The sequence below is a fragment of the Macrosteles quadrilineatus genome, unplaced genomic scaffold (genome assembly GCF_028750875.1).
Source record: "Macrosteles quadrilineatus isolate MER2022 unplaced genomic scaffold, UCM_ALF_1.0 Scaffold_2__2_contigs__length_208266976, whole genome shotgun sequence".
Lineage (NCBI taxonomy): Eukaryota > Metazoa > Arthropoda > Insecta > Hemiptera > Cicadellidae > Macrosteles > Macrosteles quadrilineatus.
Genome location: NW_026542595.1, coordinates 145,873,457 through 145,899,583, shown reverse-complemented (window position 1 = coordinate 145,899,583; position 26,127 = coordinate 145,873,457). Strand labels below are relative to the sequence as shown.

Here is a 26,127-nt window from a genome sequence, read left to right as displayed (position 1 = left end):
ACAACTTGCAATTCTAGGCTGGAAATAAATTACAACACGGTAGAAAAACACACGTTTTAATAATGGAGCATGAGACACAGGAATGGAATGACATGACACTCAGATCATTGTGAAGATGTCTTCTGGGTTCTGTATCACAGAACATTGATGGCCAGCGGGACGCTACACAAGCTAACACTGGGAGTGAACCGGACCAATATAAATACTACAGTAGTTACAAGTATTTTACTTTCAAAATTGTTCAGTTATACACAGCAAACAGTCAGATTTATTCTCCATTTAAATCACATTAGGTTTAACAAGCACTATAAGTTTGCTGCTATAGGGTAGAAAAGTGTTTTTATAGTAAAATGATTTGGAATAGAATAAAGAAGTTCACCAGATTGGCAAATCGGATTAGAATACATCCAGAAACAAGCAAACTTCAACAGTTTGCTCATCCTCCAAAGAATAACACAAGAATGTTGTCTAGTTTCTACTGATATTCTTCTTTAATAAAAATGAGTTTTCACTCATTGGGGCTTTACATTTAAAACATTTCCTGCTCACAAAATACCCCATTTTAGGGTCTCAGGTGAAATTTATTGTCATTTTAAGTGTGTTTGGTTTGTACATTAAATTTGTAAACGGAAATGTACAAACTAAAATAATTTATTTCGCAATGTATCTAAAAAGGTTCAATTCACTCCCAGGGGAACAAAGGGTACCAGCGCAAAAGGCACAAAACAAAGGCAAACTGTTAGATCATACTGATCATTTGTAAAAGCATCATTCTAGTATACAATTGTCAATACAACCAGGGTAGGTCAAATTAGTTGTCACAAAAATATATAAGTTCTATGATTCAAGAATTGTATAGACTCAGTGGATATTTTGACAATTGTATATTGAATTCACATACCATAAAGGCGTTGTTCATAGAAACATTTCTGATTAAAAATTCACAGAAAGTATGAGAAATTTACAAAAATTATTAAATATGTCCTGATTTATTTTGGCAATTACATTTAATTTTAGTATCATAAAAACATATATGCTTTTTAATTTGTGCTCTCTCTAAGCGAAGTTCTGCATTACGCCTTGACGGATAAAGTTGATGTGTGAAAACTTCATAGCAAACTTTTAAGCAATCAGGTATTTTAAGTCAATATCGCCATCGACTACTGAATAGAGATAAATATGTATTGTTATCTATTAGCACAATAGGGGTCCACAAAATTTAAATTGTTTAGTAATGAATCGGTTGTTTATTCATATCATTCACAAAAGAGCTGGATGGGTGAGTGGATGATGAGCTCACAAACTTTGCGCAAGTTGCAGGTTCAATACCAAAAATAGTTTTCAATACTTTTTGCAGTACACAAGTGGACCTAACTACGACTTATGACTGTCAAAATCTGTCAATACTTTCTGTGAATTTTAAACTATTATAATACAACAGCTGCAATACTTCTGACAAATAAATTTGTACATAACAAAAAGATATTGAAACAGCAATTACAAATCACATTCATTACGACATATTGTGTAACATCAACAAAGAACTTAAAATACCAGCTGAGAACCAGTTCTACAGATTGTATATATAAATTTCGGTTTTGTACAAAAATTATTCTTAAATTCTCACTTTTCTCTTATTTGTATAGATTATAAACTTCTTAAAGTTATTGAAATGAATTATAAAGTTAAGTGTCTAGCAATATAAAATGAACATTAAGAAAAGTGGTAACCAATCTTTCATCCTTAAATACAGGCAAACAAAAACAATTCAAGAGTTAACATATAAAAATATTTCAATTTCATGCTCGAATGACACATAGTTAAAAAAAAAAATATTTGGATGTTTTAACATTTTGTAACAATAGAAATAAATGCAATACCTTACCATGCACATCAAGGGTAGTATTTTACAAGTCTGTTTAAAATAATATTATTACTAAACAATATTTACTTACAGTTTCTAGTAATTATGATTATGCCACGTGTTACCAGATATGTGGAGTAAATTATTTAATAACTCTTAACAACTAACATTATCATTGATTGAAACAAAATAAAAAAAGTATCAAAATATTCATGCTTTTTGTGCCATTCATTATGCAGGACAAAACTGAAGTGAATAATATTTATTAAGTATCAAAAATATAATCGTAAAACTTGTATGGCTGATAAAAAATCTCATGTAAACATTAGTGTATAATAAAAACTTCATACATGCAAATATTATACTATTTCGTCGACCTAATTGTAAGTTTGCAATTTTTGTAATAGTAAATTACCCTTTACTAATGTTTATTTGTAGCTAGCTTAATTATTATCGTTTTTACTTCCAATGTAAATTTAAAAGTTTAGCAAGAAAACATTATCTACATTATTAACAAATCATTAAGCTTTACCCTTTTGTTTGCTGCAATATATATTCCTAATATCGATCTAAATCTTTGTTTTAACATATTTCTTTTGTACTGGTTTGATTTTTAGGTCTGTGAGATCACCTTGGAAGTTTCCAGAGCAAATGAATACGTAAAACTTTCAACTAAATCCAACATGAGACGTAAACAATATGAATTATTAAAATAAAACTCATCCTACATAAAACTATCTAATACTCGACTGAACAACAGCACTAAAATATTTAAAAACAATATAATAAAATATGTATCTAACCAAAGATAAGTTTCCAGGGCAAGACTTACGAGACATTTTATTCACAATATCGCACACACTCGTTGACAACCTTAAATCTAAAGAATGAGCAGGTTTGTTCCAAATTTACAACAAATAAAATAAAAACAGAAAACTTCAACAGAGGAACTTAACACAAGTGCTAAAATATTACATAAATACACATTTAACTACAATCTCCTCTAGATAACGTTAAGAAACAAAAACTAAGACAAATAAATCTCAAACTCCGTCAAGCGGAGTATATTGCACCTGATTGGTAGACGCGGACTGGAGAGGTCCAATACATACAATAGACAAACAAACTTTAAAAAATATACATTTAAATTTGGTGAAATTTACAGACAATTTGAATTTATGTTCTGAAACTATTTAGAAGGTAGACTTATGAATGCGTTATTGAACTTTCATGACAGTTCCCCAACCACTATTTTCCTTAATTTCATTAAAATGAGCTCTAAAAGTAATTCTCACTGGACCTGTGATCAAGACTAAGTTTTGGTACCTTGCATACTTTGATGAACATCTTTTGTTTTGCGTTTTTGCCAAACAATAAAAATGGTAACCAATTGTTCAGGGTATGGATACACAAAAAAAGGTCGAACCACAATATTTATTCCTTGAGGACATATTCAGAGAGTTTCTCATAACCATACTTTCTGAATATGTCCTATCACATGCTGAAATTATATTTAGTTTGTGACCTTTTCTAGTAAACCTATGAGCTTTTAAACTCTATTCTTTCTCAAGTTAGCTAACTGAACTACCTTTCTAAAAAACCTCCTTAATTAGGCTCATAGATTTCCCTTACAAAACCGACAATGGACACAGCGTTTAGGATTCAAAAGTACATATATGTGTGCGAGATTTATATTTTCAAACTTATCGCAATAGCTTCACACAATGAAAATCAGATTATATCATTGACTTTGGATAGTGAAGTAGCCATCCCATCTATATGGACCCGATGTCGCCAATCTTTTATTTATAAAAAACATAGTTGAAAGAGTCCCTCACAGAATGTGCTACAGTACAATATTCAATTTTCTTACATAATTGGTGGTTCTGAGAGATTTGATGTGACAGCCTAGATTTTAGTGTCCATAAGTTTTCCTATCAGGTTGACTTGGTAAAAAGTCAGCGTATTCGTCAGAAATCAGCAATTTATACCAGCACACACTCTGTCCGTGACTCAAATCAATTACGTCCCAACTTTAAGGTGGGATGGAATGTCTAGTTGTATCAAGAGTCAAATGATAACATCTGTGTAGCATTGTAACCGAAGGAGGAGAAAAATTGCAACGTCCTAACATGATCCTTCACCAATGTGACTGATACAAAACTAAGCAAATCCAGGCCCAGATTTTGAAACAGTTCACTTGTAGAGCTGAACACTTAGAAATGACAAAAATGACCTTAAACATTCACTCCGTCGTTGTTTACCCTCTCTGGCAAGGTAAAGTCTGAGATCTTGGAACGCAACATGTTGATGGCATCTTTGGTTATGACACTGATGAGATGGGGTTGTGAGGCGAGCCCATCTGTGTAAGCACCTTGTCTAGCCACTGTAGGGGTCCGTGCAGGTGAACCTCTATCCAACATGGAGTGCTGGTCACATCCTGCCGATGGTACTCCGCACCCCAACCCTTCACAAACGACATCCTGCACAGGAAAACACACTTGTAAATACTAGATCAAAAACTGTACTGTCATTTCATCATTTCTATATAGCCCCCACCCTGAAGTAGAAATACCACTGTTATGTTTTGTGGCCTTGGGCCTTGGACATAGAATCGTTATAATAATACTGTACAAGTGTAAAGCCATGCAACTACGTTCTGAGTTATTGAAGGGGTTTTATATGTAACAGAAAAACACAATAGGCTACCATATCCTTATATATAATACGTGAAGGCGATTTCTACAAAACACTACTCCTCCGTTAATAATGGACGGATTTTTACAAACGACGTGTCAAAATAAAGTATTTTTTGTGTAGACGCCCCCTTTTACCAATTCCTGTAATAAAAATCCTCGGCCTTTGCCCCACAGGCCATCAAAGTTGGAGGTTCTCCCATAAGATTAACATGGGGGAATCTAAATATTTAATTGGAAACTTTGTCCCCACTAATTTGAGAGAACAGCTGGGACAAGAAACTTGGTAGAGGTGTCCAAAGAAAGGTCTTGGTCTGTAGATGAGTTATCAAAAGAAAAACTAAACAAAATCTATTAGGACTCTGCCCCAGAAGCCTTTAAAGATCCATCCACAGAGTTGTTTACATTTTGGCCATGTGAATGATACTTTTTACTTTAATCAAACAGCTGTTCATTTTTAAATTGTATTTCAAACAACACATATTTATTGGGAGTTTCTTAATTCTACCAAATAAGTATTTACAATGTCATTTTCTGATTTTAAAATTGATTTTCTTGTGATCATGTCATTTTTTGCAATATAACGTTCCATTATGAAATCAGTGGAAAATCCTTTTATCACAGCAATTCTTAAATAATTTCTTATAGAACTATCTTATATCTATTGTACGGGTTGGTGTCTGCCTTTTTCACCACTTTTGCCTACATTTTATCATATTTTTCTACACTATCAAATATTTCATTTTCTGATTTTAAAATTGACTTTCTTCTTATCATGTCATTTTTTGCAACGTTCCATTATGAAATCAGTGGAAAATCCTTTTAACACAGCAATTCTCAAATAATTTCTTATTGAACTATCTTATATCTATTGTACAGGTTGGTGTCTGCCTTTTTCACCACTTTTGCCTACATTTTATCATATTTTTCTACACATATCAAATATTTATGTAGAAATATCTGCTCTTATCATGTCTAATAAAATCCAAACATAGAAACCTTGCCTAAAATGGTACCCATCTTGACAAATTATTTGCACCTGCCTATATTACGAACTTTGACGCACTGGGTTGGTAACATTATTGAAAATAACACGACATTTTGGCTGTAAAATATGGTACAAAGAGAAAATACTATTTAAGCAGAGCTACTGTCATGACAGAAAGGTCATATTCCTTTTAAACTAGATCACATAAACCTTTTTAAGATACGTTGTTTAACAATATGTAAACGTCAATATATACGTAACAGCCAATTTACAGTATATTTGCTTTTTGGAAATGTCCCATTGCTATGTCATTTGCATTTTTTGTTGCCAATGAAGCCGCCAAGACCATACGAACTAGGAGGCCCCTAACAGTTCAAGAATAAAAGCCAACTTCACATCAAGTATTCCACTACACCTAACATTCCGTAGAGAGATTATATTGACAACTTTATGTTATTGATAAGGCTGAGACAACTAACAGACATCCCCCATGTCAAGAAATTCCAGCTTTAACAGTAACCCCACAATCAATTTCTCAAAACTATGCTAGAGTAGAGGGTTCATTCATTGGCACAGAAGTACGATATGAACTGACGCAACGTGACGAAGGAAAAATCAAACTTGCACTGTGACGGATATACCTCCCTTTGAAGTTAGAATATGTCTTTCCAAAAATTATTTTCTTTTCAAATAAAATCATATTACACTGATGAAATCACGGAAGTGTTTAGCTACAAAATATCCACCAATACGATTTTAATACTAGGTTCTTCCAAAGGAATAAATACCATATAACATACTAATAATATTACTTGAAAATAAATTATGAAAAAAGATTGTATTTATGTAGGATTATTTCATATTCATAACTTATTTACAGCTTAGGAGTTGCCTCAACTGCAAGAAAGAAGAAAATAATTTTTTTTATCAAGCCCTCTTTCCCATTTTCATAACTGTTGAAATATCTAAATAGCTATATTACAACAAGTTTTTAATGGAACTTAATATAAAAGGATCATAAACAAATCAATTAACCTTATCACAAGTTTAGGGCCTGTGGACTGGCTTCAAGACTGCAAGCAAGAAGAAAATAAAAATTCTATGTTTCTACCATGCAATGTGAATCATTCATTCCCTGCCTCCTAACCTCCTAAGTATAAAACCTCACACTTACAATAGTATTATTAGTTACATAATCATAAATAAAGAATTATCTATTATTGGCATTAGCAGGCCTACAGCTTTACATAGGAATTATTTTTTATAGGGCCTAAAAAAATAGTAATAGGCTAAGCAACATGACAAGTGGAGAACTCATTGAAGAAAAGATATTGTGTTACAAACTAATTTACTATAAAACTCTAAAACAGTAAATAACACACATATATTGTTTATGGTATAGTTATAGTATAGACTGTAAAAATTGCATATCATGTCATACACAGTATTATAGACCTACGGTATTGCAAGAGATTAAAATCCTAAAACAACTGATTTTGATAGCTAATAAATGAAAAGAATTAAAAATCCATAAACTCAAGTCAAACAATATCACAATTAATTAGGTATCCGAAAAGGAACTCTTAATATAATAATTTAATACTATATGTATGGAACATGCCCTTAACTGTCGCACAGGTGGGTTGATAATAAGAAGACATAATGAGGTAAGGGATACTCTTGGAAGCTTGATGGAGATAGCATGGGGAAACTGTGTTCGAGAACCAATGATCTCTGAGCAAGGGTCATTGGATGCTGCAGCACTAAAAGCAGACTTGGCTTGTAGGGGTGTATGGGAGGTTCAGACAGAAGCATTATTCGATGTACGTGTCGTTGACACTGATGCTCCATCGTACTTGAACCTCCCATACGAAAAAGTTCTGGAGAATGCAGAAAGAGAGAAGAAGAAAAAATATTTAACAATATCAGAAACAAGAAATGCTTCTTTCACCCCACTAGTCACGTCTGTGGACGGAATGCTAGGCAAAGAATTTCAGACCTTGCTCAGAGCAATGGCAGAACGCCTCACAGAAAAATGGAAGAAACCTTACAGTTTAGTGATGAACTGGATAAGGGTGAAAACCATCTGTGCGACGTTAAGGGCCAGCAGCATGTGTCTAAGGAGGACAAGAAAGAAGTGGAGGACCCTTAGAGAGTTCGAAGATGGGGCTGGAGTACCAGCTTTTTATTCATCTAAATAGAAAAAGTTTTATTATTTTTCCATGTCAAAAAATGTAAATAAAGATTGCTTGTTTGTTTTATAAAAAAAAAAATAATAATAGAAAATTATATTAAAGCAAGAGAAAATACAGTTAAATGATAATTTGGCAACATAAGCAGACAGCAGAGACATTATAGTGCCCTAATTAGCAACACAACTCAATGTTTTTAAACTTTAAGTCAATGTTTTTGAAACTGTAGGGTCTTTTTTCGGAGGGAAGGGTAGTAGAATGTAAACAAAAAAAAAACCATGAATCACTCTCACAGCCAGGTCCTTGCGAGCCAGGCCCGGGGACACTCAAGGTCATAGACCCTCCCCCTCCCCCACCCCTCTTACACCATCCGGTTGTTCCAATTGCTGATAAAATGCAAGTAACGGAACAAGGAAGTAGAGACAAAAAGATATATTTCTTTATTCAAAAATATAAAACTGTTACAGATTATTTCCAAAGATATTAAATTAATTCAAGGTAGTTTGTGTCTTGTAAATATTGCATTGGATCTTAGAAATATCTTTTTTGAAACTCAATCTAACTTAACAAAAAAATAATTTTATTGATGAAAAATTTCATAAAATTATAAAATATTTAGGCCTAACCTCTTTGTAGACTTGCTGATACTTGATACTTGAAAAAAAATGAAATGGTGACCAAACAATGCCGAACCAGAAGATCAGAAGTGTTGTTTTGTTTTGTTACTGAATTACAAAAAGGACAATAGGAAAATAAAAGAACAAGATACAGATCTGTACACTATATCAGATATTTCTTTTGTTTATAATTTATTATGTAAAATACTAAAATAAAAATATATTTTAAACTAGGTATGGAGTAAACAATAAATAATTAAACTGGTACCTCTGTATAAATAGTCTTTCTATTGACTTCGTTTTCTTTGCACTGTTGCGTCACGGCTTTTGTCAGTAGACGACTGGCTCTGGCTAGTGACAGTACGGCAATTGCTCTGTTGTGTCTTTGTTCTTAAACGTCGTGAGCAAACTTAATATTTAATTCTAATTTTAACGTTTTAATTCCTCTGTAATAATATATATAGGAGTGTTTCTTTGAAAATAAATCATTATTTTTTTGGCCCGACCCGATCTTGGCCCGAACAAATCTCTGACCCGACCCGGTCTCTCGGGCCTTCCGCTGGCCCGACCCGACCCGAAAAAATCGGGGACCCGCAGACCCCTAATGACAGTTAAAGCTTTATATGGTGGCATGTGAAAACGTTGACCCAGTACCTTACTTACATGTGCACAGGTCACAAAGTCTGATATTCATGAGGCTTGGTCGCCACAGTATAGGAGTGGCTTGATTTGATTTGATTACCACAAGTGTGGTATGGTAACTTACAAAATCAGAAAACTTATAGTAAAAAAGGCCAAGGATTATACACCACTCCATGTAAAATCATGGATTACATCCGCTCACCTGATTGTGCACATCTTGGTAAGCTCATAAACAGCCTCAAATCCGTGGTTGACTGACTGGGAGAGCAATTGAGCAAACTCCTGGTTGTTGAAGATCTTGAGCGAGCAACCAGGAGGGATCTTGCACACGGTGGAGGGGTGGAAGCCGTGGTGGTGGTTGCAGTTGCGAGACTGCACAAAGATGGCACTGTCTGACAAACACTCTGCATACACCTCCCCGCCCACGTAGTACAGGTGCACTCCTGTCAACCATCATATAGTAATTGAGGGTGATTTGTAATACAATTAATTATCAATTAACAGCCGAGAGAAGACTTTTTTTTAATTCAATCCTTAGGGCACTTTACACCTAAGCGTCAATAATTGAAGTGAAGTTAAATTTGTCCTTTGACTCCAGATTGCAATATAGTCTCTCTAAGTTATTGCTTGATAAAAAGTTAGGCTTAACTATTTGTAGTGTCAGATTTGTGGAGAGGGGAGGAAGTAGGAAAATTAATAGTGTTTTTGGTTTTTATGAATTATAAAAAAAAACTATGTGATTTACTGCAAATATATAGTTTTCAAACAAGAACACTCTTCTTCATATCTTACTTAAGTGGGCAGTTACGTTACCAAAGGTTAAAAATGTACATTTCTTATCGGCTACTTTGTTGTGTGTTGTTTCTGTTGTACTTTGTGAAAAATATTAAACATTTAAATGCCTTAATGATATTTTATAGTGAGACTTTGATGCAATTAACTACAGAATTTTGAGACTGACATCCAATTTGGCCAACAAAAAAGTACACACATGAGCTGCCACAAACAATTTTACACGTATTGGCCACCATCAAAAACTAAAGTAAATTTTTTGGGTCCAAACACATAATGCTTGTCAAAAGGTAATGAATTCTCAACATAATACAACACTGGGATTGTTCACCTTTGCCAATATGTCTCCTGGTGTTCTCAATGGTGGAGTTGCGGTTTACGTTGCTCAGCTGGCCGAGACAGAACCGGTTGAGGTTGTTGCTTGGGTTGGTGAATCCGTCGACAATAACACTGTGACATTGACAATGGAACACCTCCCCCACTCGACAGTTCAGCTCGTAGTACGCTATACTGGCCCAGTACAGTGGTTCCTGTCAACCAAGTAACAACATGTTATAATGTTACAGCACATTGCTAAAGATACCTGTAAACATGATTTAGCTAGATAAACCATATAGGTTTTGCCACAGAATACAGACCGAACTCAGAAACTTACTGGGTCAGAAAAACTTTTGTGTATAATTCTCTAGGCTTAGTTGAGTAGCTAAAAATTATGAGGTTAATGAAATCCATTACGCTAAAAAAAACTTTTTATGACAATATATGAACTAGGTGCGTTTTTGATGCCTAGTTAAGACGACCTTGTTCTAGACGGATTAGATATATTTTTGTGACATTTATTTATGTATTGTATGTATCTTTTGACAGAACAAATATTTGCTGCCTTGTAAGTTTGTTATTTGCTATTCAAGTTTGACGATGTTTATTACAATATGTGTAACGTATATTGTTTGTAATGGTAAAAATATTAAGATATCAGAAAACCAGCGTTCATAGGATTTCAAATCACCCGCGCAGGGTCATTAGTTCTCCAAACAGCCACGCACCGCGCTAGCGTCGCGACCCATATAAATACGGCGCAGGACAGGGGACAGACAGACACTCGAGCGCTGGGCTAATAGCTAGCAACATCTCTCCCTTGTAGGGTGAGGGCGAAATAGCCCCCGGTAAATAAACCAGTGGTGAAACAACTCTGGTAGCGTCGAACACTAGGTGATAGGCCAAGGGCGGAATAGCTCTAGGATCCGTGTATATTGGCAAACAATAGGTCGAGGGCGGAATATCCCGTTAAATAAACCAGTGGTGAAACAACTCTGGTAAAGTCGAACACTAGGTGATAGGCCAAGGGCGGGATTGCTCTTGGATCCGCGCATATACATCGCGAAACCTTAGGTCGAGGGCGGAATAGCCCGGTAATAAGCCAGTGGTGAAATAACTCTGTCATTGTCGAATAGCAGGTGTTAGGCTAGGGCGAAATAACTCGTGGACCGGCGACATTCGATTCGGATTATTTTAAGCATCGTTGGTTTTAATTCAAAAAGTGAAACATGGTATTAAGTAGAGATTTGTTTTATTTTTTAAGTTAACGATTTTAGTTAATTACGATCAGTGTTTCACTCACGGAATTCACACAAATTAGTCAAAATTTACTAATTTGTTTATATTAAGGCTTTACCCGGGCAGTGATGAATGTGTCATTTACTGAAAGCTGATGCCTAACGACCATATCTGAGCCCATATTTTAAAACTAAATACTATTATTATTACTACAGTGGAACCTTGATAAGAATACCCTCGATAACAAGTTGCCCTTCATAACAAGTGTCATTTTCAAATCCCCTTGAAATTGTTTTACCTCTAATCACATCTTATTACAAACCTCGATAACAAGTCTTATTTTACAATCCCCATGAGAGTCTTGTTATCAAGGTTCTACTGTACTAACCCTGGACATACTCAATTAGATTAGCTATCTGAGGCCGACTGGACAGTACAATTTTGTCCTAGGACGAAATTGCATAGTCACATGTTGAAGGAATAAAGAATTTGTCTATTGTCTATTATCTAATGTATCACACCAACACATGCTGTGTATTGTTTGTCAATCACATTCAGGTTAGTGTGTGCATTAATGTTGCACTACTTTAGATCATACAAGTTATGCAAACTGCATGAAAAACCAAAGTGCATTAAAATATGTAACTAGAGGTAGAAAACACAAGCTGAATTTCATAGCATTATTTTAATTTATGATAAAGTATTAGCACTGACTAGAGTTGTTAATCAAAAGGGCTTTTCGTTGTTGTAGATGCAGTGTTAATGTAACACACAAACGCATGCTGTGTATTGTTTGTCAATCACATTCAGGTTAGTGTGTGCATTAATGTTGCACTACTTTAGATCACACAAGTTATGGCAAACTGCATGAAAAACCAAAGTGCATTGAAAATACGTAACTAGAGGTAGAAAACACAGGTTAAATCTCATAGCATCATTATTTTAATTTTTGAGTTAAAGTATTAGCTCAAAAGGGCTTTTCGTTGTTGTAGATGCAGTTTGTTAATGTATCATACCAACACATACTGTGTATTGTTTGTCAAACACATTTAGGTTAGTGTGTGCATTAATGTTGCACTACTTTAGATCACACAAGTTATGCAAACTGCATGAAAAACCAAAGTGCATTAAAAGAAAACACAGGCTAAATTTCATTGCATTATTTTAATTTTAGATAAAATATTAACACTAACTAGAGTTGTTAGGCTAATCAAAAGAGCTTTTCGTTGTTGTAGATGCAGTGTTAATGTATCACACAAACACGAGCTGTGTATTGTTTGTTAATCACATTCAGGTTAAAGTGTGCATTATTGTAGCACTACTTTAGATCACACAAGTTATGCAAACTGCATGAAAAACCAAAGTGCATTAAAATATGTAACTAGAGGTAGAAAACACAGGCTGAATTTCATAGCATTATTTTAATTTTAGATAAAATATTAACACTAACTAGAGTTGTTAGGCTAATCAAAAGAGCTTTTCGTTGTTGTAGATGCAGTGTTAATGTATCACACAAACAAAAGCTGTGTATTGTTTGTTAATCACATTCAGGTTAGTGTGTGCTAATGTTGCACTACTTTAGATCACACAAGTTATGCAAACTGCATGAAAAACCAAAGTGCATTAAAATATGTAACTAGAGGTAGAAAACACAGGCTGAATTTCATAGCATTATTTTAATTTTAGATAAAATATTAACACTAACTAGAGTTGTTAGGCTAATCGAAAGGGCTTTTGGTTGTTGTAGATGCAGTGTTAATGTATCACACAAACACGAGCTGTGTATTGTTTGTTAATCACATTCAGGTTAGTGTGTGCTAATGTTGCACTACCTTAGATCACACAAGTTATGCAAACTGCATGAAAAACCAAAGTGCATTAAAATATGTAACTAGAGGTAGAAAACACAGGCTGAATTTCATAGCATTATTTTAATTTTAGATAAAATATTAACACTAACTAGAGTTGTTAGGCTAATCGAAAGGGCTTTTCGTTGTTGTAGATGCAGTGTTAATGTATCACACAAACACGAGCTGTGTATTGTTTGTTAATCACATTCAGGTTAAAGTGTGCATTATTGTAGCACTACATTAGATCACACAAGTTATGCCAACTGCATGAAAAACCAAAAGTGCATTGAAAATACGCAACTAGAGGTAGAAAAATTGGGCTTAATTCCATATTATTTTAATAAATTATCACTAGTGAGTCACTAAAATATTGTTAATCATCAATCGAAAGGTTTTTGTTGTTATTGTAGATGCAGTGTTAATGTATAACACTAAAACATGCTGTGTATTGTTTGTCAATCACATTCAGGTTAAAGTGTGCATTATTGTAGCACTAAAAAAAATCACACAATTTATGCCAACTGCATGAAAAACAAAAGTGCATTGAAAATAGGCAACTAGAGGTAGAAAAATCGGGCTGAATTTCATGTTATTTTAATAAATTATCACTAGTGAGTCATTAAAATATTGTTAATCGTCAATCGAAAGGTTTTTGTTGTTATTGTAGATGCAGTGTTAATGTATCACACAAACACATGCTGTGAGATCACACAAGTTATGCAAACTGCATGTAAAACCAAAAGTGCATTGAAAATACGCAACTAGATGTAGAAAAATCGGGCTGAATTTCATGTTATTTTAATAAATTATCACTAGTGAGTCGTTAAAATATTGTTCATCGTCAATCGAAAGGTTTTTGTTGTTATTGTAGATGCAGTGTTAATGTATCACACAAACACATGCTGTGAGATCACACAAGTTATGCCAACTGCATGTAAAACCAAAAGTGCATTGAAAATAGGTAGGTAACTAGAGGTAGAAAAATCAGGCTGAATTTCATGTTATTTTAATAAATTATCACTAATGAGTGGTTAAAATATTGCCAATCGAAAGATTTTTGTCGATATTGTAGATGCAGTGTTAAGAGTCTTCCGTAGTGGAAGCCATGTTGGATTTCTTCCCCATAAGAACAATGTTAACTTTGGGTCCAAATATCTCATCAGCAAATTGTCATATAATTATGGATAAGGAGTTAAATTTAAGGAATTGCGGTCCTCTAGAGATTGACGCTTTTTATTTCACAATTTTTAATTTTTATAATGAATAATTGATTATTAATTAGCTTAAAATTAAGCTAATTATTGAAAGGAAATGAAAATGGATTTTCGAAATTCAAAAACCTCAGTCACGAGTCTATTATGTTAAAAATACAAATATAAATTTCAAAGCTATATCTTAACAAGTAACGCCGTTACGTGTCCACAAATGATGTAATGTTTAACATAACATTGTTCTTATGGGGAAGAAATCCAACATGGCTTCCACTACGGAAGACTCTTAATGTATCTCACAAACACATATGCTGTGAGATCACACAAGTTATGCAAACTGCATGTAAAACCAAAAGTGCATTGAAAATAGGTAACTAGAGGTAGAAAAATGGGGCTGAATTTCATGTTATTTTAATAAATTATCACTAGTGAGTCGTTAAAATATTGTTAATCGTCAATCGAAAGATTTTTGTCGTTATTGTAGATGCAGTGTTAATGTATCACACAAACACATGCTGTGAGATCACACAAGTTATGCAAACTGCATGTAAAACCAAAAGTGCTTTGAAAATACGCAACTAGAGGTAGAAAAATCGGGCTGAATTTCATGTTATTTTAATAAATTATCACTAGTGAGTCGTTAAAATATTGTTAATCGTCAATCGAAAGGTTTTTGTTGTTATTGTAGATGCAGTGTTAATGTATCTCACAAACACATGCTGTGAGATCACACAAGTTATGCAAACTGCATGTAAAACCAAAAGTGCATTGAAAATAGGTAACTAGGGGTGTGCGATGCATCGAAAATGCATCGAAATTTCGATTCGATTCGATTCGATGCATCGAATCGCGATTCGATTCAGTGGTGGTCAAAAAACAATTCGATTCATGAGGGAGTCAGTATCCATATACGAAAAACGCCTGCAGAAAGTCAATGCAATACCCGCAATACAGGAGTGCGTTGCGGTTGCGTTTCCTTTACGAAGGCGTTCTTATTTAATACATTCTTTGCATTAAATATAGCTTTAATTGTTTTATAATTTTTTTTTTGACATTGCAAATGATGTGAGGTTTTGTTTTTTGTCTTGATGTAAGCAGTATGAGACATGTTTTACTACTGTTTAAACCTTACCAAAACAAGATAGGCTAATCCAAAATCATTCTAAAAATAAGTCTGAAAAATTGTTACTTACTTAACTAGCAAGATTGATGTTTTAGACTGATAAATTTGGCATTTTTGTTAGGGGTCTGTGGGTCCCCGAATTTTTCAGGTCAGGTCAAAGATTTGTTCGAAAAAAAAAGAATAATTTATTTCCAAAGAAACACTCTTATATTAGGCCTATTATATCTATTATTACAGAGGAATTAAAATGTTCAAATGAGAATTAAAGTTTGAGTTTGGCTCACGACCTTTAAGAAAAAAGACACAACAGAGCAATTGCCGCACTGCCACTAGCCAGAGCCAGTCTAGTCGTCTACTGACAAGAGTGACAAGACAAAAGCCGTGACGCAACACTAACAGTGCAAAGAAAACAAAGTAAAAAAAAATACTATTTATACAGACATACTAGTTTAATCATTTATTCCATACCTAATTAAAAATAAATTTTAGTATTTTACATAATACAAACAAAAGAAATATCTGATATAGTAAACAGATCTGTATCTTGGTTAGATGGGGTTTAAAAAATATATTTTTCTAAAATCCAATACAATATTTACAACTCACAAATTACAATGAATTAATTTCTTTGAAAATGATCTGTTACAGTTTTGTGTTTTTGAATAAAGAAATATATTTTTTTGTCTCTACTTCCTTGTTTTATCACTTGCATTTTGTCAGCAATTGGAGCAACCGGGTGGTGTAAGAGGGGAGGGGGAGGGGGAGGGTCTATGACCTTGAATGCACACATGTTGCCCTGGCCTGGCTGGTGAGAGTGATTCATTGTTTTTGTTGACATACTACTACCCATCCTTCAGAGAATAAGACCCTGCTGTTCCAAAAACATTGAGGGTAGTTTAAAAACATTGACCTGTGTTGCTAAGGGCACTAGAAGTTAGCATTTAACTTTCTTATCTCTTGATTTAATATTATTTTAATCTTCTATATATTATTTAAGAGTTACTTTTCGGGTACCTAATTAATTGTGATATTGTTTGGCTTTATTTTATGGATTTTTAATTCTTTTCATTCATTAGCTATCAAAATCAGTTGTTTTAGGAATTTTAATCTCTTGCAGTAGGTCTATACTACTGTATGACATGATATGCATTTTTTAGTCCTTACTAATTATACCATAAACAATGTTTGTATGTTATTTACTGTTTTTGAGTTTTATAGGAAATTAGTTTACACAATATCTTTTCTTCAATGAGTTATCCACTTGTTGCTTCTAGCCTATTACTATTTTAGGCCCTATAGAAAAATAATGCCTATGTAAAGCTGTAGGCCTACTGATGCCAATAATAGATAATTCTTTATTTATGATGATGTAACAAATAATGTAAGTGTGAGGTTATTATACTAAGGAGGTTAGGAGGCAGGGAATGAATGATACATGTTGCATGTTGGAAACATATTATTTTTATTTTCTTCTTGCTTGCAGTCCTGAAGCCGGTCCACAGGCCCTAAACTTGTGATATGTTAATTGATTTGTTAATGGTCTTTTTATATTTAAGTTCCATTCAAATTTGTTGTAATTTAGCTACCTATTTAGTTATTTAAAGTTATTAAAATGAGAATGAATGTCTTGATAAAAAAATGATTTTCTTCTTTCTTGCAGTTGAGCCAATTCCAAGTAAAAATTATGAAATAGGCAAGTAAAGCAGCTCACTGGTATTTCCAGCAATACAGGTTATTCTAATATATGATTGAAAATAAATATTTGTTAACCTAAAATTCATATGTTAAGTATGAATTGGCCTAATACCACATCAACAAAAATTTGTCTTACACAAATGTGGTAAATTTTAATTTATTGTTAATCCACTCAATTGACAATTATGAATAGAAAAATACCGTATTGCTTCGAATCGAATTGCATCGAATCGAATCGAAAATCTTTTGAATCGAATCGTTGCTTCGAATCGAAAATTTTTTGCTGCTTCGCACACCCCTATAGGTAACTAGAGGTAGAAAAATCGGGCTGAATTTCATGTTATTTTAATAAATTATCACTAGTGAGTCGTTAAAATATTGTTTATTGTCAATCGAAAGGTTTTTGTTGTTGTCGTAAATACAGTGAGAACCGTAGCCTCGTCAGCCGAAAATTATCGTGACTTCGAACTGATTGCGTTAACCGAGAGAGTTTTTGGGAGCTTAATTCACGCACACAGTTGCACAAAAATGGGATTTATTACTTGATTAATTTACTAAAATTATACGATTATGGTTTTTAAACAACAACTTTTTACAAAAAAAATTTAGATAATGAATTTAGAGTAAAGAAATAAAATTGCGGTTCCAGGGAGTGCGGAGTCACGTCTGTTTTAATTGAGATTTCAACGCGGACTTTCTTATTCTTTCGTTGTCGGCAGCGCTGATGCGCCTCGCGGGCCAATCAGCGTTCAGCGTAGTCACTGAGCGACACCCTGCGCAAGGCTCGACCTCTTTGCCCGCCAAATACACTCCCCAACGGAGGCTAGCTCCGTCAGCAGAAAGCCCGAGTCAGCACCGGTTAGTGAACATATTCCAGCTTCATAACTTTTACTATTAGAATATTGTTATAATTTAAACGAGGTTGGAGATAGTTTGGCGATGCTGGGATATTCATATGGAGACTCAATTATCTTCAAATAATTACTCGAATAAAGTTTCTGACCACGTTTGGCCGATGATCATATATTGATTAATTATTGATACTAATGTATTGATAAAGGTGTAATTAGTCGATGTTAACACCAAACCAGGCCATTTATACAAATTTGGCCGTTACTCCTACCCAATATCTCATTTAATTATCATATCTCCTGAGCAGTCGCTTAGAATTTAATTATTAGGAGTATAAACGGCTAGGCCGTTACAACAGTGTTAATGTATCACGCAAACACATGCTGTGTATTGTTTGTCAATCACATTCAGGTTAAAGTGTGCATTATTGTAGCACTACATTAGATCACACAAGTTATGCAAACTGCATGAAAAACCAAAGTGCATTAAAATATGTAACTAGAGGTAATCTTAGGAATATTTTAAGATTGTAATCATACCTGATAGGATACTGGGGCGACCTCTGTGCTGGTGGTGTCCATTGTATCCCGGCTCAGAGGGGGCGAAGGCGCATGCTGACTCTCTTCTGGCGGACTATAAGCAGGCGGAGGTGATTCTGGAACATCATTTTTACATTATACTTCTTAAATTATTAATGATATCAAATCATTGTATGGTTTACATCAAAATGCTTATTTAGATACAACTTTAACTAAATAGTGTTCAATCAATGCAAAGTTTAGAAGGATACGTATGAGTAGCTTATGTTTAAAACTACATCACCATACATATGATCCTCAGCTTAAGTTAATTTAGGTAGGCCTCAATATAAAATTTTTTGCTAAAGTAGTTTGTCTAACACCAATGACATTACACCACTAAATTAAGTTTAATCGCTTTGCTTTTAAAAGATAATTTCTCTCACTTTCATCTATCAATTAATTCTGTCCCCATCAGGATTATGCAGTGCTGCCAGAGATGATTAGTAATTTCAATATACAGGGCTTTCAAAGAGTATGGGGATGGCATTCCGTTTTGTTGCAGTTAATTCACAGCACTTTGCACAAAGTTAATAGTAGTAACTTAGAAGTAATTGATTAGCAGTAACAGGTGTCAGAGAAAAGGTTTTTGCTGTTAAATACAGTGTTAATGTATCACACAAACACATGCAGTTAATTGTTTTCAATAACATTTAGGTTAGTGTGTGTTATTTTTGCACTACTATAGATCACACAAGTTATGCAAACTGCGGGAAAAACCAAAAGTGCATTGAAAATACGTAACTAGCGATAGAAATCACAAATGTATGTTAGGTTAATGTATGTCAGGCTTAAAAAGGAGGACATCGATTGCACTAAAATGATTAAAGGTGTGTTTTTATTTACCATTTTATATTTCTACTAAATAACGGAAATTAGGCCAATAAAAAGAACACAGAACAAAAGCTTGTTGGCCAATGGTTTCCTTTTCACTCAATTTTAGTGGTATTTCTCCTAGACTCGCAATAACAGCTATGTAAGAAGGTAATATAAGTAGCCTACAGCATTTTTAATAATCCGACATAGTTAGTTAGTTAGGCGATGTTCTGAACATGCCAGACTTAGCAAGTGTCTACTATTATTGTAAGCATAATATATATATATAGTAATCGGGGAGTGAGCTATCTAGTGGCAGAGCACGGGGCTTTGAGCCCGAGGTCCCGGGTTCAAATCCCGCCAATCACAAATGGATTTTATACATGTGATAATGTCATAACCCATCTAGCGTCCTTGGATGTGAAGGTGGGACATAAAAAAAAATATAAACCTAATTAATTAAGGTATATGGTAGACCTATGCATGGTGGTGTCCTATATATAATATGAGTAAAGTTTGAATAATTGTTACTTCGATCTGGGAATTGGCTCTAACAAAAAGTTTATATTGACGGAAAAACTAAGTTCTGTGTCAAAAATAAGTTCTAGACCAGTGGTATAGCCAGGAAAAATCTATTTTCGCCATATGAGAACAAACTTTTGAAAATTTAACATGGGCCTTATGAGAAAACATTCCACCATTATTGTCATTTGTTTACATTTTAAGACATAACTCGACGTTCTGTTACCATGGGCACCTCAGCTTGCACATGCGCAGAAGCACTTTCCGAGGTAACTGTTTTTCTTCTGATTTGTATTAGCAATTAGCTTCTGACATACAATTTTGTCAACTTGTGACAGAGAGAAAGAGGACGACTTAACTTTGCTCCAGTTCATTAAATCGTTTGATGTATAAGAATTTGTATTACATTATAAATCTTTCCAGAGTAATGAGTTTCTAATCCATTAAAAAAACTATTCTTGCATTATCCTCAGCTTTATTACTGTTTATTTAATACTTTTGCCAATGTAAAAGAGCGATACGGTATATTTTATTTTTTATTATTTTAAATGCTTTTAGTAATAATTATTATCACTAAATTACTCTTTTCGTTGGTTGTCGAGTCGTGTCGTTGTCAAAAATGTCGTCTGATTCTGACTGATGTCAAGATGGTACACTGAATTGGTCACAGGGATAATGATTAATTGTAACCTACAACTAGCTTACCTAACTAAGTTTGAGTGTTGCTAAACAGCAGTGTGGGATGATTGCACTGGACAGTTTAGCTATCTATTTCAGAAAAATAAAGTTTAAAAATCGAATCCTAGGATCTGTTCTTAAGTTTTGGCTGTTTTGAGATGGATGCTTTCAGGACTCAGTTTAGCCTAGCCTGAACAACTGGGTTAGTAGCTTGACTTAGTGGTTCATCCATTTTTAGTTTATTAACACTTATCAATGCCTAATCTAGATTATATGTGCCTTATTCTACTCCGTTTTAAAACTAATATACATAGGCATAAGCTTTAATTTTTGTATTGAATACTGGGTACATTATTAAGGTAACTCGGTTAGGTTGTTTTTTATAAATGAATAATTTCATGAATCACTAATACCGCTAATACCGTATATCATCTAGGTGTGTTCAGTACATAATGACACTCTCTCAAAAAGTACTAACCCAAATAAAATATAGGTAGGTAGCTTTAGGCCTACAGAGGATGAGTGTTTATATTTGTATCACTTAAATTTATATCTCTGTGGTTAGGTTTTAGTTATGTTTGCCTTAAGATGGCTATACGTTTAGGACTAGATATCAAATAAACTCCCATAGGGCAGCCTGTAGTCTATAATTTATCAGAGTCAATAAAATAGTGCAATTATATCGAGGACAACCAAACTTGGATATACAACCATGTTTATACCTAAGTTCCCTTTTTGGTACTCACCAACAAGGATCAACCGTAATTTTTTTCAGTCAGAAAGTGTCCTGAGTTTCCGGAAAATTGCAACTTATTACATTTTAAAAATTAAGGGTAAGTTAAAGGTTTCGGTTCTGGTTTCGGAGCGAGTCCAAGTTCTTGCAGTGACGAAGATTTTCTTACTGCTGATAGCCTTTTTGCCTTTTTCGAATTCAGCGTGAAAAATACTGGGTAATTTTTATAGCTTGGGTCGTTTAGGGGAACCAAACAAATTTTTAAAAACTCTTCTATCTCATCATTTCAGTAAACTATGATATTATTATTTTAATAGAAGTTAAATAGCTGTCAAGAAAAGATATACCACAAATTATTATTTTTGGGATAGAATTACATTGACCAAATAATACTCTCAGAGTATAGTGTAGTAATAAAGTTTCCCGAGCAAAGCTCGGCCCCCAGGTACTTTTTACTTATTGAAGCAAATAAATTATTTATTTCTGCATACTGAGGACTGTCCACAAGGAGTTTGAAGGCAATGCTTCAATTACAAGTGTTCTAAATACTTAAAGTTTGAGGTCTAAACCTAATGAGGTTGAGGTCATATTAGAACAGTGTCGCAAACCCGACTACAACGGATGTATACTATTTAAAAGGGTGACGATTAAAAATTACAATCATTTCAATCGAATTAATTTTGGATTGTTTCCTGAAAAAAGACGTGTTAGAAAGATGTATAACTAAGCGGTTAGTATAGAGCTCATTAACAAATAGAAAGGATGCAAGTTTGATCCTGAGTGAGGGGTACTGCCATTTATTAGGCTAATAATTAAATTGTTCGTGAAACAGTATGGCATCAAATGCTGGATTTGGTTTGTTTCCTGACAAAAACCATTAAAAAATGGCATGAGACTAACCTGACAGACCGTTTGCGCTGTAGGGACTATGAGGATTGGACGTGGCAGGGGAAGGTACACTACTGAGGGGTGAGGTGGGGCCACCACTAAAGCCACTGGTGGAGTACGACACATTGGCAGGCATCGTAGGCTCTGGCATCTGTTGGAACGGCAGTAGGGAGTGGCCCGGCGCAAACTCACTGTGTCTAGGTACCAGGACTGGCGGCAGCACTGTAAAATATTAAATAAACCTTATCCAATTGTGGTTTAAAATTTGGGATAGCAGATAGGCTAACCATTAAACAATTCAACTAAGGCAATAATACACAAAGGTGACACAGAAAATCCCCAATATTTCGTACCCAGAGGACATTAGGTGTCGATTGTTGGACGAAATGGTTTCTGACATGGCTAGTTGCCACTATTTACTAGTGCCACAATCACAACTTTAGATCAAGATCAAACTACATTACTACTTTCAAGATTTTATATTAGCGCCCAAACTAAAAAAAAATAACTTAAAGTCATACCTGGGCTTTCAACCCTCTTGTAATGATAAGGGTTTATGCAGACTTCCTTTTGTTTGGCAGAGAAGGGATACTGACAGAGTTCCAAAGGCTTGAGTTCATGGTGAGACTGTAGATCAGGCCACCTCCACACCCTGCAATATATCACGTGTGGGAGACCCTTCCTGTGGGAAACCTGCAAACAAAACAAAAATTGAAAAAAAAAACAAGTACCTAGATTACTGTAAAGAAATTGTAAAAAAAATGGACCTGTTGCTATCTAACCTTATCTAGATAGTTACAAAGAGTGTAGGTCTAAAACATTAACTAGTGTCAAAAACAACAGTCCTCATTTATCCTGGGTCATAAACCACTCTCACTCGCCAAATAGGCCTACCCACCTTTCAAATTAAGAACCGGATTTTCACCATATGAGTGTTTCAAGAAATGTTCAATTTCTTGTATATTTTATACTCAAAGCAAGATAACTCATTCTCTCTGAATATTATAATTTTATTGGATAAACTCTTTCATGTATTGGCAATACAGCCAGTGGCGGATCCAAGGGAGGGGGAGGGGCACAGGGACACAAGCCCTCCCCCCCAAACGACCAGACTTGACACTAGATAAAATGTATTTTTTACAGATATAATACACAACAAACCTGAAGCCGACCATCCAGACTGCGTGGGATGGTTACACACTTGCTCGGTTGTCCCGGGCAGCTGAGGGCTCGCTCCAAGTCCTCAATCGCTCCCTTCTGTTTTTTCAGCTTTTTGACCAAAGCGTCCACTGCCTTTTCTGCCCACTTCTCCTCCTCGTCTCCTTGTTTCCAGCCCAACAGTTTTTTCACTGCAGGACTAGTGAAGGAGAACAGACTATTCAGCGAGGACATCGGTCCTCCACTCCCTGATGACTCTGCCTCGTCTGTGTCCATCTCGTCAGATGTCTGAAATCAAAATTAAATAAACTAAGTTAAGTTACATGAACTTCAGACCAATGGTACCAACAAGGTGAGATGATGAAAGTAATAAATAGCTTATTAAATTAGATAGGTATTCTAATGCACCTGTTTTTTTTTTGTTTTTTTTTTTTACTCTTAGATTAAAAATACAAGACCAAGCCTCTAGGCTACACCTACTTTAAGTTCCTTGATGAAATTATTATCAGATAGCCTACCTACCGTACAACTGTTTTGACTCGGACAGGGGGTGTTGACCAGGGACAGTGGTGCAGACTATTTTTCAAATAGTTATTTACTTACCGTACCTGATGAGATAAACAAATGATTCACGTACGTTGTTGATAGAATCTCTAAGACATAGGCTAACCTTCATAGCCGTGTTCATGTAAATTGTGGCCAATCCATACGTTTTTCATTTGTCAGTTACTGATTTACCAAGCACTAACTTTTGGTGAAAATTTCATCTTTGTCCGACTAAGGTACTGGGCTATATAAAAAATAAAATAGTAGGCCCTACATAAACTTAGCCTAAATGGTACATAAAATTATACGTTGTATTATAAGTGATATAATTTTGTGTAGTATTTTAATCGCTAACAATACTCTCATTGTCTAAGTTATATAAACGTATCATTGACATAGGCCTACTAAGTTTTAAAAAAATAAAAAGGTCATCAATTCTTGAGTCGGAGAGATTGTCTTATTTATCTATGGCTGAGAGCGACATATTTTGCGCCAACTGTCAAGAGTACCGCTACATATTGTTGTTTACAACTCAGTTGAGGTTATTTAAGTTATAGGCTAAGACACCTTAACAGTATCCGGGTCAAGACTGGTCTACGGTACTTAATATAACAAAAACTTAACTGAAAGGATTCCAAAACAGGGTGTCTGCCAGTTCAATAACAAAAGTAAAATTGGGGACTCTTGGGACCTAATTCTTAAAGATTGGTGACCTCATAGCCTAGTGTGTACACGGTAGACTAAGGAATTTGATTTTACAAACAAATTAGTAGCCTACTCTAAAATAGTTATATATAACCTATTTCTATTAAACCTGACATTTAGCACTGTCAACATATAGATATTTCTGTGAATAACAAACCTCCTAACTTAGCTGGTACGCCCGTATTGCCCATGCAGATAAGTTATTGCTCAATTTGTTGAGACCTTGGTTGGAAAATAAGTTAAGTTAAACGTGACATTGTATGACTTCCATGACCCTCTACTAAAATCTGGGACTGTTCGGAGACTTCTGTTTCAACTTCAGTGAGGTAGACATCATGCAAAAGTTAACTTAAAAGTTAATAGCCTACTGACAACTTATTGATAGCTATATTAAGTTATTTAAGAAGACAATATATTTAGCTTTATATTTTATTGGGAATCCAAAACACAGCTACAAGTGGAAATTTACGTTAGGCCTACAGTAGACTCCCCCTTATCCGGACACCTTTTAACCGGACATCGGTTTAATCGGACTACACTCGTCAGAAATTACATCGCTTTAACCGGACAATTTTTATCAGCACATCAGTTTAACCGGACTAGATCGGCAGGAAGTGGGCGGTACTGAAACGACTTTTCTCATGGGAAAGATTTCAGACCAGTGATTAAAATGTAAGTAAAATATTTGGGTTAAATAACAAGTTTTTGGGGACGTCGGTTTAACCGGAAAACCTTATCCGGATTTGCCTCGGTCCCGAAGAGTCCAGATAAAAGGGAGTCTACTGTATCAAAATAGCCTTAAAACAGTACAAAATAAGTTAGTGTCTGTGTTTCTGAATAAGTTAATAGCTTTACACAGAATTGAGATTAAGATAATGTTAAGTAGTTAAAATAGCTTATTAGGTAGCTTAAATTAAGTCAAAGTGTCAAATGCAGCCCCAGAAAGAATTTCACATGAAACAAAGTTATGTAAGATATGTTTCAAGTTCCAGATCATGTCCATAGTATTCTTTGTGAAACAGTCTTAATCTACAGATACTAAAGCATTCGAAACCACCCTTTTAAAAAAAAACAATTTTATAACGGTATAGCGTACTGATTTACAATTCATTGCCAACCCAACTAAAAATTGAGTAAAAAAAATCGCTTCCAAAATTGCTGGTGTCCAAGTGTTTCTACCGTGTCCGTGATTTTATTGGTCATGAAAAATCATGGGCATATGGTAGGCCTATGCTTGGTTCATGAATTTATTAAATGTAAATATTGTTTAGTTTATAGTTAGCCTACCTATTTTATGGTTTAAGAGACAATCTGTATTTTTTGTAGCCTATATTGACTTAGCCATGCATTAAGTTAAGAAGTTTGAGTGAAGTTAAATGTAAATATGACAAAATAAATTACTTATGACTTAACCCTTTGAGTGC

At 34.4% G+C, this 26,127-nt stretch overlaps 1 protein-coding gene across 1 annotated transcript; it reads right to left on the bottom strand.

Moving 5' to 3' along the window:
• Nucleotides 1-40: 40 nt before the first annotated feature.
• LOC128986188 (protein mothers against dpp-like) lies at nt 41-23,736 on the bottom strand. The gene is made up of 7 exons (XM_054406387.1): nt 23,456-23,736; nt 22,816-22,987; nt 22,307-22,516; nt 18,619-18,734; nt 10,123-10,321; nt 9,202-9,442; nt 41-4,347 (listed from the first exon to the last, which is right to left on the bottom strand). Exons 1-7 carry the CDS (start codon nt 23,726-23,728, stop codon nt 4,188-4,190), a joined length of 1,371 nt encoding a protein of 456 aa, XP_054262362.1. The 5' UTR covers nt 23,729-23,736; the 3' UTR covers nt 41-4,187.
• Nucleotides 23,737-26,127: the final 2,391 nt, after the last annotated feature.

What these genes read in the sequence shown, in the direction of transcription:
- LOC128986188 (XM_054406387.1), bottom strand. Translation starts at nt 23,728, where the DNA reads ATGGACACAGACGAGGCAGAGTCATCAGGGAGTGGAGGACCGATGTCC. An exon ending in CAGCGCAAACGGTCTGTCAG is followed by an intron (nt 18,735 to 22,306) that starts GTTAGTCTCATG and finishes ATGATGTTCCAG; the next exon opens with AATCACCTCCGCCTGCTTAT. An exon ending in TCGCCCCAGTATCCTATCAG is followed by an intron (nt 10,322 to 18,618) that starts GTATGATTACAA and finishes CTTGGTTGACAG; the next exon opens with GAACCACTGTACTGGGCCAG.